The following is a 14944-nucleotide window of genomic DNA, read 5'->3' on the forward strand; positions in this document are numbered from 1 at the left end:
GACATTATAGATGAGATGGTGAAACCTAAATGCACTGGTGTAGGTCTAGACTAACAGATTAAAAATACAATAATACATTTAGGGGAAAGGTTGGAATAAATTGAATAATTTAGGGTTATTGAAAAGGAAATAAAGGGATAGAATTATTAATTATGTAAATTAGTTAATGGCTCTTCTTTGCTTTTGGCTTTTGGCTGAATAAGACCATTTTTTGAGATTTACTTTTTGATTATCTTTCCGAAAAACCAAAAAACAAATAACACTGAAACGTCAACCTCCTTTCTCCAGGTTTCACAGGACCTCCAGGAGAACCGGGACTCCCAGGAACCGGTAGTGGGGGTTTTCCTGGACCTCAAGGTTTCCCAGGAGAGAGAGGTCAGAAGGGAGAGATAGGCCCTCCAGGAATCTTTCTGCCAGGCCCCCCAGGACGTGCAGGGTCTCCTGGACCCCCTGGTCCGCCAGGGCCCCGTGGACTTCCAGGCACTTCCTCAGGTCAAGACTGCATACCAGGACTTCCTGGGGTTCCTGGTGCACAAGGAGAAAGAGGTTTCCCTGGAGAGATAGGACAGAAAGGTGGGAAAATGTCTAAGATAGAATCAAAATAAATAACTACTGTCAGATTGCTGAAATATCACCAAATCTCCCCCAAAAAGTGCATAAGACGGTCTCCCCCTGCAGCCTTTTGCAGAAAAAAGTGACATTAATGATCTGATTGTGTTTTTAGGTGAGAAAGGTGAAACCTTTGTGAACTGCGTAGGAAGCGTCAGTCCCATCCCTGGACCTCAAGGACCTCCAGGACCGCCTGGATTTCTTGGTAAGACCCCTCCCCCAAAGTTTTGTTTCCATCAGGTGATATTAACAAACTTTCCTGAATCCACAGTAGCAGATTAAAATTGCTTAGTGGTCCTTCAGTAATGACATTAAATGTGACAATAAAGACACTGAAGTTTAGTACACCTCAGGACAGACGTATTTATGGTCCTTTTTTTCTTCATCAGGACCTCCTGGCGCCCAAGGTTTCAAGGGAGACAGAGGTTTTCCAGGAACACCTGGCTCTGTCGGCCCCAGCGTGAGTATTCTTACTTTTCCTTTCCGAAAGTGGTAATTATCATCGTAGAACTGATAATTAATAATTATTATTATAATTAATGTGTTGCTCACGATTTTTTTTCATCAGAAAAATAAGATTTCATAATAAATGCCATTATTTCTTTGGTATTCTTTGATTTAATATCTCTGTTTGACTTCCCTGTCCCTGGCTCTTGCTTCTTTCCCAAAAAAAATGATTCTGTTCATCTGGTTTTTTCCCACTGCAAAGGCTACGTCAGGGTGAACAGAATCAATTTTGGGGATTTCCTTACCTGGATGATTGAGCACGCATCAAGACATCTTGCTTGTTTCCTTTTCAGGGTCCTCCTGGTCCTCAAGGTCCTCCCCGCCTCACTGGAGAGAAGGGAGATCCAGGTGATCCCATCAGAGTTAATGGTTTGAGGGGAGAGAAGGATGTCACTGGCTTCCCTGGACCACCTGGTCTGCCCGGTCTGGACGGGGCGCCTGGTCGTGATGGAGCCCCTGGGCCTCCTGGGCCTAAAGGAGCTCCTGTGAGTGACTTCCACTCAGTCTGTTTATTATTTATCTGAATTAACCCAAACCCCTCTAACCCCAACTAATGTATTTGCAACTGTGACAGGGCTCATTGATTGATTGATCATACTTTATTCATCCCGAGGGAAATTGGGTTAAGACTGCCAGCCGTGCCAGCGCCATCTTACCCTCCGACCATACATACATTACACAAACATCACATGGGGAAGACAGGTCAGAGAGGTATAACATGGAAAAGGCACCACATGAGGAAAGATAAGGAGAAAAAACTCCCCCCAGACTGAGCTCCAACAGGGAGATCAGTTTGAGAACAGAAAAAAAAACACCTCTGCACATAGCACATGAAAAAACTCTTAATACACCAAAGAAACACATGACAAGCAACAGGGGTGGGTAAAGGGTGAGAGACAGCCAATGTAGACAGTACATCCGGGCCTGCAGCCTATGTGCTGGTCTCCATGATCCACCGTCAGCATCGGAAGGGAATAAGCGTCAAAGGCGTTTGGAGGGGGGAGGGGGGATGAGTGTACATCTGCATGTGTATATATGTCTGTGTGCGTGTGTGTGTGTGTGTGTGCATGTCCAGAGTTCAGCTGAGACAGTGTCCTTCACCCTGCCAGGCTAAGTAAACAGTCTTCCAGGCAACCCAGGTGGCCTTGCATAGAATGGGAAGAACAGTCTCAACACAGTCGTTATCACGGTGTTGTTCAGCTCCAGCCTTGAGACCGCAGCTGGCGCCAAATGGGTATCCGCATGAAGTGATGGTGGTTTTTACTTTAGTGCGAACAACTCATATGAATTTCAAAGCTGTTCAACAGTCCAACACTGGTCTCTCAATCTCCCGTTGGAGAGCCGTGAGCTTCTCCATGATGTTATCAAACTTACGCTCCGTGATGTTGTCATTCTTGTGCTCAAAGAGCCGATTCTGAGAACTCACGACCGCAGTGAGCTTCTCCAAGATGTGATCCAGTTTGCACTCAGAGGTGTTATTCTGAGTATTCACGGCAGCCGTAAGCTTCTCCAAGATCTTATCCGTGCTGCACTCAATGACCCATTTCGAGAAAATCACGCCTCATCCCATCGTTTCAATCCCAGCGGGCAGCCTTGTGGGGGTTTGAACAGCCGGTTCCGCTTCCTTAGTTCTTCGATAAGTCAGGGTCAAGCCAGCTCCGATCAGCAAGAACCCTGTTATCATGGTTCCGAATAGGTAGATATCTTCAGCACTCAGGCTCACCTGAGCCCAGACTTCTCTTTGAGAAAAGGGTGTCAATTGCATTCAGAGACCATTTAATCAAATCCATAATTCCTCTTTTAGGTTTTGTTGGTGAGAGGAGAAAGAGGCCTCCCCGGTAAACCAGGTTTCCCTGGTAATCCAGGAGACAGGGGTCCCCCAGGTGTTCCTGGCTTTGGAAATCCAGAACCTCGTGGAGAGAAAGGTGTGCAGCGTGTCTCAGGAAGACCGGGACCTGTTGGTGCACCAGGACCAAAAGGCAAAGATAGCAATAAACAGTTCTCTATCTGTCTTCCTTTGTCCACTTCTATTTACATTCTCCTCTCTTTAACAACTTCTTCTGAGTACTTCCTTACATACTCGCTGCTTTTTGTTACCTTCTTCATCTCACACTCACTTCTTTCCTCCTCCAGGATTCCCAGGTGTTGCCGGGCAGCCAGGAGCCCCTGGAGGACCAGGAAGACCAGGGATAGATGGACGTCCCAGTGAGCCGGGATTTCCTGGACCAAAGGTGCGTGTACATATATATTTTAATATATTTAATAGATAATTATGTATACCAATTTCACTAACATTATTTAACTGTAGAAGGTTAAAATAACTAGGCTAAAATAATCCTTACAATTTGAAAATGACAGCTTTTTTTATATTCAGCAATTTTCTCTAAGCAACACATGTCCCCATGAACCTTATTTAACTGAACACATTTTTGTGGTGACTATGGCTCATAGTTTTTGTTACGCATTAATAGCTTTCATTAAATGCCTCTTGTTCTGTCCTAAACTGTACTGTTCGTCCCTCCCTGTGTGCCTGACGCTCTTTTTGGTTATATATGTGACAGGGTGAACCTGGTCTTGGACTTCCTGGTCCTCCTGGTTCAACGGGTGCACCGGGACCTAAAGGTTCCATTGGGCCTAAGGGAGATCCTGGTTTCCCTGGTAATTCCGGTTTGTCAGGACGGCCTGGAGCTGATGGAGCTCCAGGATTCAAAGGTACTGTTTAGATTGTGTGATTGTTTTAGAACAAAATCACACCAGGCCAGAACTTTGAGCTGACACTTTATCCTCTGTCTGTGCAGGCGAGCCTGTACCAGGCCACGAGGTGGCCCCCAGGGGGGTCCGTTCTTTTGGTGGAACGTAGGGGTGGGCGATAGAAACGATATACGATAGAAATGATATAAATTTGGCCAACGATAGAGATTTTGACTATATCGCTCAATCGCAATAGCGCATGTTGTTGATGTCATCAAGCTGCGCCCGTTTTGGTCGAAAGCATCGCAGCGGCTACAACCATTATCATCTGCAAATTATGCCAGGGGACAGTCATAGCAAAGAGATGAAGCACTTTTGAAATATGGGGAAAGCCAAAAACTGCGCTTCCTCCACTTCCGTAACATTGATTCATTAATGTTGAATTCTCTCGCAGGTGTTCTATTCCCATGTTGTTGCTGTATATTAATAACTAACCTTGTATTGTGGATGAATAATCTCAGTTGTTCTCCTGACTGAAGTTTGGCCCGTGTATAGCATCCTGCTATGCGATTGCATTTGTCCCTGACCACCAGAATCCCTCACGTTAACTTTTATCGAGTGTAAAAAAGTTGGCGTTCATCCTCCAGCTTTACTGTGCTAATGTTATGCTAACATAGCTGTGTCGCTAGCAATCACGTAGCACAACATTATATACTAGTAGGGCTGGGCTATATCATACCGTTCACGGTAATACCGGTGTAATTTTGGGCAACGATAGGAAAATGAAATATCGCGATAGAATATGGGTAAAACGCGCATGCGCAGTGCCTATGTTTACATACGCACATGGCGGTGACGCAGAATGAGAAGAGCGAAAGTGGAGTTAAATGAAACGGATGAACCAGAATTGGTTTGTAAAAATGCTGCAACTTCAGTGGTGTGGAACTGGTTTAGCTTTCGTCCGTCAGATACACAACAAAGCACTATTTTGGGTAGAGCATGCTAGCGGGCCGTCGTTATTACCGTGTTTCTGGAAAATACGGCACACTTAAAATCAATAGTGTCCCTTACAATCCCGTGTGCCTTATGTATGAATTCTGGTTGTGTTTACTGACCTCAAAACGGTTTTATGTGATACACGGCGCTTGAAAATCTGTCAAATGTTTTAGTACGACTTTGCTAAGCTATGAAGCCGCACTGCTTGAAGGATTGTCGGAGCATTACGGCTATCGTAGGCAGGCGCCTCGCGGAGTGATACGTACTGTGCTTCAACATAATATTACCGTATTGTGTGTGTATAACCTCTTTTTAAGTTTTGTGGATATTATACATGGTTATGCTGAGGATATGTCGGCCAATTTCCACTGGAAATGCCTTTTGGTTAAACTGTCAGCAAGGAATTTGCACTGTTACATTTTTATATAACTTTAATGCACATAAAAAACAGCTGCTTGTTAAGTGAAAATACATTGATGGGGTTTTTTGCACTAATAAAGTTGTGGAGTTGTAAAGTATTTTGTCTAGTGTCAATTATATCATCAGTTATATCGTTATCGCAAATTTTCAAATGTATATCGTGATAAATATTTTTGATCATATCGCCCTGCTCTATATACTAGGTAGTCCAACTTCAGTAACCCTGCAAACGTCACTGCTGTTTAGTTTTCTGTCTTCATTTATGTTGGAAGTGGTAGCAGAGCTGTACGTTTGAATTAGTTTCAAAAATCTCTCATACATACATACATGGTATGTCATGTTTAGGTGGAAGCTAGCGAGCTAACTGCCTAACCTGTTAGATGTCTTGGCCTTTTGTCTACAGATCCTGAAGCTGTTTTGGGAAAGCTCTGGTCTGAGAGGCACCACGTTGACGTTCTGGGTTCCTTTAATGTAACTGTGAAGGAGGGAAAAAATGCACGACTGCCATGTTACATTCTAGCAACCAGGAAGACTGAATCTGTATGGTGGGTGAAGGACAACAAGGTTGTGTATAAGCAGAATTACGGAGACGACCGTAATGGACCTGCTGTTGGCCGAGTCTCTGGGTTCCGTCTTAGAATTTTTTTCTTAGAACTGCGTCAGGCTAAGACAGAAGATCAGGGGGATTATTACTGCTACATCCAAGATGAAGACGGAAAGATACGGAGGGGGTATCGGGTGAGTGTGAAGGGCGAGCAGTGAAAGCGGTATTGGAAACCTCACCACCAGCATCAGTAAGTAGCCTATCCTCTGTTTTTAGAGCTGGGTTGGGCATTAGACCAGTATGACAGAGTGTTAGAGCCACATTTAAAAAAAAAAATCAGTATTTGTTTTGCGATTAAACTCGAAACAGTAGTAAAATGAAATGTGGAGATTACAGTTGCTCTTTCAAGCCAAACTACTAACACAGCCCCTATACCAGGGGTCCCCAATCTCAGTCCACGAGGGCCGGTGTCCCTGCAGGTTTTAGATCTCACCCTGGGTCAACACACCTGAAGCAAATGATTAGCTCATTACCAGGCATCTGGAGAACTTTAAGAAATGTTGAGGAGGTAATTTATCCATTTAAATTAGCTGTGATGGATCAAGGACACATGTAAAACCTGCAGGGACTCCGGCCCCTGTGGACTGGGATTGGGGACCCCTGCCCTATACCCTCTAAAAATACTTATGGTGTATGGAGGTGTGTGTTTGTGTGTGCAGTGGTGGAAGAGCTTTGGATTGTCAGCCTTGTGGGCTGAATGCACTGCAGCAAGTGTAATGACTAAACACAGATGCGTGGATCTTCCTGCTCCTCTGCTCACTAGTGACTGTCACCTGTTAAATATATTTCTGGTTTAGCTACATCTAAAAAAAACTTGTGAATTTGTTTTATGAAGTTTACTATAAGACATTAATATTAATATCCATTCAATTTTGTTTATTCTGCGTTTATCCTTTTCTTATGTCATAGTTGTCATGGTTCTGGGTCATTTGACCTGACATTTTGTGTTTGTCTTTTTGTGATTTTTTTTTTAATTTTTTTTATGTGTGTTGTAATGATTTAACTTTCTATACTTTAGTCCTTCCATGTCACTGAGTTTATTGGTCCTGTGAAATTAAATGGAAAATATTTTTCATATTCTCAGGAAAGTTATGGCTCTGGTGTGTAAAGGCTTTTAGATTGCAGAGGCAAAGCAAGAGACAAACAGGAGGCCAATTAATTGTGAGCGCACAATATGCTCAAAACATCCATTTCTTGTTCCATGACTGGTTTTCCGAGTGGGTTTATCAGATAATTTGGATTGTTGTTAAACTGTGCCATAAGCTGAGCTGGCACTACAGTAACGTGTCCTCAGTGTGAGTGTTTATGGACTAGTGTAACTTATAGTTGAAGTACATCAGTAGAACTCAGATGAGAGTGACTTTGACTGAGGCCTCATGACCAGATAGGTGGGGGACAAAAACAAGAAGAGCAGCGTGGAATTCCGTGGTTGTGGTTGGGGTAATTGTCATATATGGACAGAGAACTGTAAGGAGCATGTATGACGTTGTGACTCCGCTCTTGAAATTCAGATAGTTATTTCCATTTATGTTCCCTGTTCTCTGCAGCCGACACAAGAAACGCGAGTAGCTGTCAGCAGAGGAGGAATTTGGAATGCCAGCCTGGAGAAGTTTTGTTTTCAGTCAATGAAGTGGAGAAGATTTGAAGTGTCGGCCTTGTGAGCTGGATGCTGGTGGAAGTACCCAACGCAGATGCGTGGACCTAACTGTTCCTGTGCTTGTCAGTGACCACCACCGGTTAAATATATTGCTGCTGCATATTTTCAGTATGTAAAACAATATCTCTGAATGTGTTTGAGGATGCAGCAAAGGAAATTCATATTAATATCAATTTTATTCCGTTCATTTAATCTTCAAGTTGACATTTCTGAAACATTCCGTTAATCCTTTTGTTTATTTTACATTTTATCCAATTGCATGTGTGTTTATACAGACAACACTACACTAAATAAACTATTCAATGAATGTATGAGTTAGGGCTGGGGCATATCATACCATTCACGGTAATACCGGTATAATGTTGGGCAAAGATAAGAATATGAAGTATCGCGATAGAATATGGGTAAAACGTGCATGCGCAGTGCCTTTGTTTACATACGCACATGGGGGACAAAGCATGGTGGCAACGCAGAATGAGAAGTGCGAAAGCGGATCATTGAATGAAACGGATGAACCAGAATTGGTTTGTAAAAATGCTGCAACTTCAGTGGTGTGGAACTGGTTTAGCTTTCGTCGATCAGATACACAACAAAGCACTATTTTTGGTAGCGCATGCTAGCGGGCCGTCGTTATTACCGTGTTGTTTGGAAAATACGGCACACTTAAAATCAATCCTTTGATTTTTCTGAAAATCGACAGTGCCCCTTATAATCCTGTGTGCCTTATGTATGAATTCTGGTTGTGTTTACTGACCTCAAAACGATTTTATGTACATGGTGCTCGAAAATCTGTCAAATGTTTCAGTACGACTTTGCTAAGCTACAAAGCTGCACTGCTTGAAGGATTGTCGGAGCATTACGGCTATCGTAGGAAGGAGCCTCGCGGAGTGATACGTACTGTGCTTCAACATAATGCTACTGTATTGTGTGTGTGTGTGTAGAACTTATTTTTAAGTTTTATGGATATTATACATGATTATGCTGAGGATATGTCAGCCAATTTCCACTGGAAATGCCTTTTGATTAAACTGTCAGTAAGGAATTTGCACTGTTAAATTTAACTTTAATGCACATAAAAAAGTGAAAATACATTGATTAATAAATAAAGAAATGAAATGTTTGTTTGGGTTTTTTTGCACTAATAAAGTTGTGGACTTATAAGTATTTTGTGTAGTGTCTCTTATATCGTTATCGCAAATTTTCAAATGTATATCGTGATAAATATTTTTGGTCATATCGCCCTGCTCTAGTCTGAGTAATTAATTATTACTATAATAATTCATAATAAATATTCTTCAGTCTACATGCAGTCCCTCTGTTAACACTGTTAATATTTAGTCCCACAGTGCTTTATCATGGAGCCTCCCTCCAAATAAGAATTCACCATTTTGTGAGCCCTACCATTTCGTTTGCATCTAACCAAATAAAAATGCAGACATAAGTGCACACATTAGTTTTTGACTGCTAGTGAAAATTGTTTTCTTTACAAATAACTCTCTCACTGAACTAACACCGCCAATCCCTCAACATTTTTGTGCTCTCTGCTCATATTGCTTTTATATGAAATCATTTTTTGCTTTTTAAAGAACTTATTTTAACATTGCACTCAACAACAAACAAATCCCCCCTACAAAAAAGGAACTTCAAGGGCCAAATTAAATTATACTTCTTCATGTCAATATACAGGCAAGTACGGGTGATGTGGGCTGAGAGTGGGCCTTGGCTGCAATTTGAGACCCCTTCTTCCCACGTAGCCAGGAGGTCTGGCCTGGATCTGGTATCAAGCCGGCACTGCTGGCTAACCTCTGGCATGATAAGATGTATGTCATCTAGATACAGGCCAGGCCTGGCATAGATGGCACTGTCTATGTGATGGCATGCCATATCTGGCGCGATTGTGGTTTGGTGTATGTGGCCCAGGCTCATAGAAAACGGGTCTGGCCTGAATCTGGCATCAAGCTGGCACTTCTGACTGACTGGTGTCATGGCAGGGTGTATGTCAAACAGATGTGGGCCAGGTCTGGCAATGAGGCACTATTTATGTTCTTATTTTCCTATTTTAGTTAGAAGACCCAAATGTCATGTTGCAATACTATAGTGCTATGCTAGCCAATGTTTCAAATGCGGGTTTGACAGGTTTGTGAGTGTACACTTTATCCAAAACCTAGTGAGGGTTTACTCATGTTTGCCACTGGGTGGCTGTAGCTCAGGAGGTAGAGCAGGTCAGTGTCTTCACTCTCAGCTGAAGAAGTGTCTTTTAGAATAAATCTCTTGACAACCAGTGTGTCTGCAACTGACCTCGTGCTGGCCCATGTGTGGGCCACCTCTGGCAAACCAGACTGCTAACATGACTGCTGACGGGCTTCCAAATAAACTGTCATTGATTTTTGTCCTCATGTGGAGCTACTATGGGGAATTAATGACTCATTAGGGTCCAGGATACTTAAATTTGGACTGTATGATCAGCTGACCTGTGAGGCTTATTTCTTTTTGTGGATTTAGAAAACTGCATGATACAACATATCAGTTGGTAAATGCAAAATTGACTGATATTAAAACTTTTGGGAGATTGATGAAACCTGAAATCCTTCCTTCAGGTTTTTTTTAAAAAAACCTGTCCAATCTGTTCCACCAACGAGTGGAACCTTACCCATTCCCGCATCCCTCCACCTTCCTCCTCTCTCCATCCTCTTCTTGACACATTGGACTGATTTTTGCATCTGTTTCCTGAATGATAAAAACAATCACATGAGCCTCTACTTGTTTTGGTCTGGTTTGTTCTTCATGTGATCCGTGCTGCCACTGAGACAAACGCAGACTCCCTGAGACAGATCGCTCAGCTTAATCCTGACCAGCTCATCTCCAAGTTCAATTATTTTAGCAATTTCTTTTCTTTTCTTTAGATCGGGGAGTTTGTCAGACGTCCAGTGGCTTCATAGACTGGTTTCTTTATTGTTGAATGACACTTGTTGAATGAGACTTGTAGGTCATTCTCCCACTCCTTGACTTCTTATTCGCCACCCACTCATCAATCCACACACCCGCCCACACCGTTTGAACAAATGGCACAGGTGCTACTAACATTCATCTTCCTCACACACTGCATGCATGCTGTGATCAACCAAAACCCGTAGCGACTGGGCAAGGATAAAAACAGGGATGAAGTGAATGTGGAAATAGCTGGATCTTCTCCAGCCTGATGAAATGCACTTTTAGGATTGAATTACACTTTTTTTCAGTAAACAAATGGGCAGCATGTGTATTTCTCTTTAATTCTGGCCTTGAATTTTTATACACTGACTATAATATATAAAGTGTCACTAAACTTTCTTCTTTTTTATCTATCACGGCTATTATTCCTTTACCTTCTCTGATCTGTTTTTGAGCCTTATTTCTATATTTTACCCTCTTTTTTGCCTCCTTTTTCTTTTGCTCCACCAGCGTCACCATTTAAAAAATGCAGCAAATTTATATGACAGAATAGAGTCCAACTGTAAGGCAGCAGTTTCTGCGGACTACAATGTTTGCAGATGACACTGTTAGTAGGACAGAGTACATGTCTGTGAATGAGAGGGAGACAGGTGGAAAGGTGAACATGCAAGAAGCAAAGGTGGTCAAGGTACCTGAGGTCAAGCATTCAATCAAGGAGCACAGGAGAGGTGAAGAAGAGAGTGCGGGCAAGTGGGAGTGGGTGGAGACGAGTGTCAGAGGTGATTTGTGACAGAAGGATAGCCGCAAGTGGGAAAGAGAAGATTTAAAAATTTTTAGTGAGATCTGAAATGCTGTATGGTTTGAAGACAAAAGAGCAGGTGGTCGAGCTGAAGACGTTAAGGTTTTCATTGTAAAAGTCCAGAATGGATCAAATTAGACAATTATTTTGTGTGTCAGAACAATGAGGCGACAGCTAAATGTCACAGTTGCCACCAAAGACAGACTGTCATGATCCTGGGTCCTTTTGACCCAGCGTTTTGTGTTTTCTATTGGTGTTATTTTGGTTCTGTTCTTCCTCCTGTTTAGTGTTATTCTGTTCTGCCCATCTATTCCTGTGTTAAGTCCACGTTTTCTAGTCTGTGTCTTTGTGTGTATGTGTTTCCTGTTTTATTGTGAAGGTCTGCGTCTTATGTGAGTGTTTTCAGTTTGCCTCCCTAGTCTTGTCACGTTAATCACTCCCAGCTGTGTCCCCCACCTGTGTGTAATCTCCCTGTGTTCTCTGAGTGTTTTTAAGTCGTGTCTTCTGTCTTTGCTGGTTCCTCTGTGTTGTTTCCCCTCGGTCTCCCTGCGTCTCTCCATGTGTATTTCCCCGGACCGCCCTGCATCTTCATTTCTGGTTTGTTTTCTTAGTTTTACCCAGTTTAGGTTTTCCTGTTCATGTCACCCGCCATTTCTGTTCATTCGTACTTCTGTCAATAAACAATCACCTGCACCTGAGCTGCTGCTTCTGGTCCTAAATAATTCCCACACGGCTTGCACCCGCAAACCGTGACAGTACAAACCAGCCACCATGGACCCAGCAGCAGTAAATCCGTCCGAGGAGCTCCGGGACGACATCGTTTACAATGTGGAGAATCTTCTCAGCCTGTGGCTGGAACACCCCCCGGAAGAGTTTCGCCGCGCAGTGGAAAGCCGGCTACAACGGCTCTTTTCCGGCCTGCCATGGCTATTGGAGTCTCTTTCCCCGACCATGCAGGCCTTTCTCCACCTCACTCCACACCTTCTCTCCGCCACTCCTGCCTCGCTGCCCGACTCGCCGGATGTGTTCTCGCCCGGCCCGTCGGAGCCATCTGCGGGGAGGAAACGCCGATCGCGCCGCCGGCGCGCCACCCCACAGCCGGTCGTTCGGACTTCTAATTCGCCGGCTGTGGTGAGTGAGGACTTTTTTCCGTTTTCGGACTGTGTGACTGTTCATTCTGGGGCTGTTTTCTGTGTGGCAGATAATTATGGGAACAGTTCATTGCCTGCTCAGCAGCCACCCTCTGCTCGGTCCCCAGTGCCTCTTTCGGCTCGGTCCCCAGTGCCTCTTTCGGCTCGGTCCCCAGTGCCTCTTTCGGCTCGGTCCCCAGTGCCTCTTTCGGCTCGGTCCCCAGTGCCTCTTTCGGCTCGGTCCCCAGTGCCTCTTTCGGCTCGGTCCCCAGTGCCTCTTTCGGCTCGGTCCCCAGTGCCCCCAGTTTCGCCTGTGGTTCAGTCTCCAGTGCCCCCAGTTTCGCCTGTGGTTCAGTCTCCAGTGCTCCCAGTTTCGCCTGTGGTTCAGTCTCCAGTGCTCCCAGTTTCGCCTGTGGTTCAGTCTCCAGTGCTCCCAGTTTCGCCTGTGGTTCAGTCTCCAGTGCTCCCAGTTTCGCCTGTGGTTCAGTCTCCAGTGCTCCCAGTTTCGCCTGTGGTTCAGTCTCCAGTGCCGCCTGTAGTTCAGGCCCCTGTGCCTCCAGTGCCACCGTTACTTGTAGTTCAGGCTCCAGCATTACCAGGTTCACTCGTTCACTCCATGCAGGGAGAAAGTCTTATGTCCATTCAGTGTACTTTTCAGGGTTTAGCCGCCGTTGGCACAGTTTGCCACTCCAGGGCTTCCCCAGTGGCTATGTCTCGCTGGAGGGTCCGAGGGATCTGTCCAGCCCGCAGCGCCTCCGTCTCCGGCTTCCACGCCGCCGCCCGCAGCGCCTCCGGCTTCCACGCCGCCGCCCGCAGCGCCTCCGGCTTCCACGCCGCCGCCCGCAGCGCCTCCGTCTTCCACGCCGCCGCCCGCAGCGCCTCCGTCTTCCACGCCGCCGCCCGCAGCGCCTCCGTCTTCCACGCCGCCGCCCGCAGCGCCTCCGTCTCCGGCTTCCACGCCGCCGCCCGCAGCGCCTCCGTCTCCGGCTTCCACGCCGCCGCCCGCAGCGCCTCCGTCTCCGGCTTCCACGCCGCCGCCCGCAGCGCCTCCGTCTCCGGCTTCCACGCCGCCGCCCGCAGCGCCTCCGTCTCCGGCTTCCACGCCGCCGCCCGCAGCGCCTCCGTCTTCCACGCCGCCGCCCGCAGCGCCTCCGTCTTCCACGCCGCCGCCCGCAGCGCCTCCGTCTTCCACGCCGCCGCCCGCAGCGCCTCCGTCTTGCACGCCGCCGCCCGCAGCGCCTCGGTCTCCGGCTCCCACGCCGCCGCCCGCAGCGCCTCCGTCTCCGGCTCCCACGCCGCCGCCCGCAGCGCCTCCGTCTCCGGCTCCCACGCCGCCGCCCGCAGCGCCTCCGTCTCCGGCTCCCACGCCGCCGCCCGCAGCGCCTCCGTCTCCGGCTCCCACGCCGCCGCCCGCAGCGCCTCCGTCTCCGGCTCCCACGCCGCCGCCCGCAGCGCCTCCGTCTCCGGCTCCCACGCCGCCGCCCGCAGCGCCTCCGTCTCCGGCTCCCACGCCGCCGCCCGCAGCGCCTCCGTCTCCGGCTCCCACGCCGCCGCCCGCCGCAGCCTCCGGCTCCCACGCCGTCGCCCGCCGCAGCCTCCGGCTCCCACGCCGTCGCCCGCCGCAGCCTCCGGCTCCCACGCCGTCGCCCGCCGCAGCCTCCGGCTCCCACGCCGTCGCCCGCCGCAGCCTCCGGCTCCCACGCCGTCGCCTGCTGCCTCATCATCGTCGCCTGTTCCAGCCTCGTCTGGGCCTCCGGCTAACCGGCCGTCTTCCAGGCCACTGGCCAGGCGCCATCGCCGTCGTGGGCGGCCCCCGGACTCCTTTCGCCTGAGTCGCCACCGTTGCCGTCCGCACGGCCGGCCCCCTGAACTTTTTGGGCTCCGGTGCTGTCGGCCCCCTGGCCGGCCCCCCGAACTGTTCTGTTTTGGACTTTGTTTTCTTGGGCTCTGGTGTGTTTCTTTTCTTTTGGTTTTGGGACTCGTGTTTTGTTTTTTGCTGTCTGGTGCACCTGTTTTGTTTTGCTCCGTGCTGATGCTATCTTTCTCACCTTTGCTTCACTGAAATAATCCTCCCATTCTCTCCTTTTCCTCTCACCTTCTCTCCTTCCTTTCTTCATTTCCCCTCCTCTTCTCTTCGCGTCTCCTGATTGGCTAACAGTGTGTTTCGTGTGTATTTCGGACTCTAGGGTGACGTGAGTCTTCCCGGACCCAGGGGTAGTCCCGGCGACACGTCGCTAAGCGGCCCAAAAACACTCACTATCTACAAAGGAGATAAGGTAACACAGCAAAGGAAGGGAAGGAGCGAAGGTTTTTGAGCTAACACAACAGACACACAAAAACACACGCAAGGATGTGGTGGGGGTTTCACTGCAAAAAGTAACCAAAAAAAGAAGTGCAACGATGCAGCAGTAAGCAGGTCAAAGGTCTAATAAAGAAGAGGAGCAGTGACTGCAGCAAACCTTACAAACCTCAGAGAGGAGGACGTGCTGGAGGGAGGAAACAAGGAGCCGAGGGAGGATGTGAGGAGACACGGGGAGAGGTGGATGAGAGGTCGGTCATCACTGTCCAGACTCACAGAGAGCAGCAGTCATGCAGCTTTA

At 47.2% G+C, this 14944-nt stretch overlaps 1 protein-coding gene across 1 annotated transcript in view; it reads left to right on the forward strand.

The window, feature by feature from the left end:
- The window catches only part of LOC134622995 (collagen alpha-5(IV) chain-like), a 66097-nt gene that overhangs the window by 26756 nt on the left and 24397 nt on the right, over positions 1-14944 (forward strand). The window contains exons 17-28 of the mRNA XM_065470174.1: positions 289-573; positions 725-814; positions 999-1069; positions 1410-1601; positions 2921-3095; positions 3250-3347; positions 3678-3828; positions 5627-5974; positions 11015-11187; positions 11971-12345; positions 12432-12943; positions 13491-14233. Coding sequence (XP_065326246.1) covers positions 289-573; positions 725-814; positions 999-1069; positions 1410-1601; positions 2921-3095; positions 3250-3347; positions 3678-3828; positions 5627-5974; positions 11015-11187; positions 11971-12345; positions 12432-12943; positions 13491-14233 — 3213 coding nt within the window. The remainder of the gene's footprint in view (positions 1-288; positions 574-724; positions 815-998; positions 1070-1409; positions 1602-2920; positions 3096-3249; positions 3348-3677; positions 3829-5626; positions 5975-11014; positions 11188-11970; positions 12346-12431; positions 12944-13490; positions 14234-14944) is intronic.

This window comes from Pelmatolapia mariae, linkage group LG3_W (assembly GCF_036321145.2).
Source record: "Pelmatolapia mariae isolate MD_Pm_ZW linkage group LG3_W, Pm_UMD_F_2, whole genome shotgun sequence".
NCBI lineage: Eukaryota > Metazoa > Chordata > Actinopteri > Cichliformes > Cichlidae > Pelmatolapia > Pelmatolapia mariae.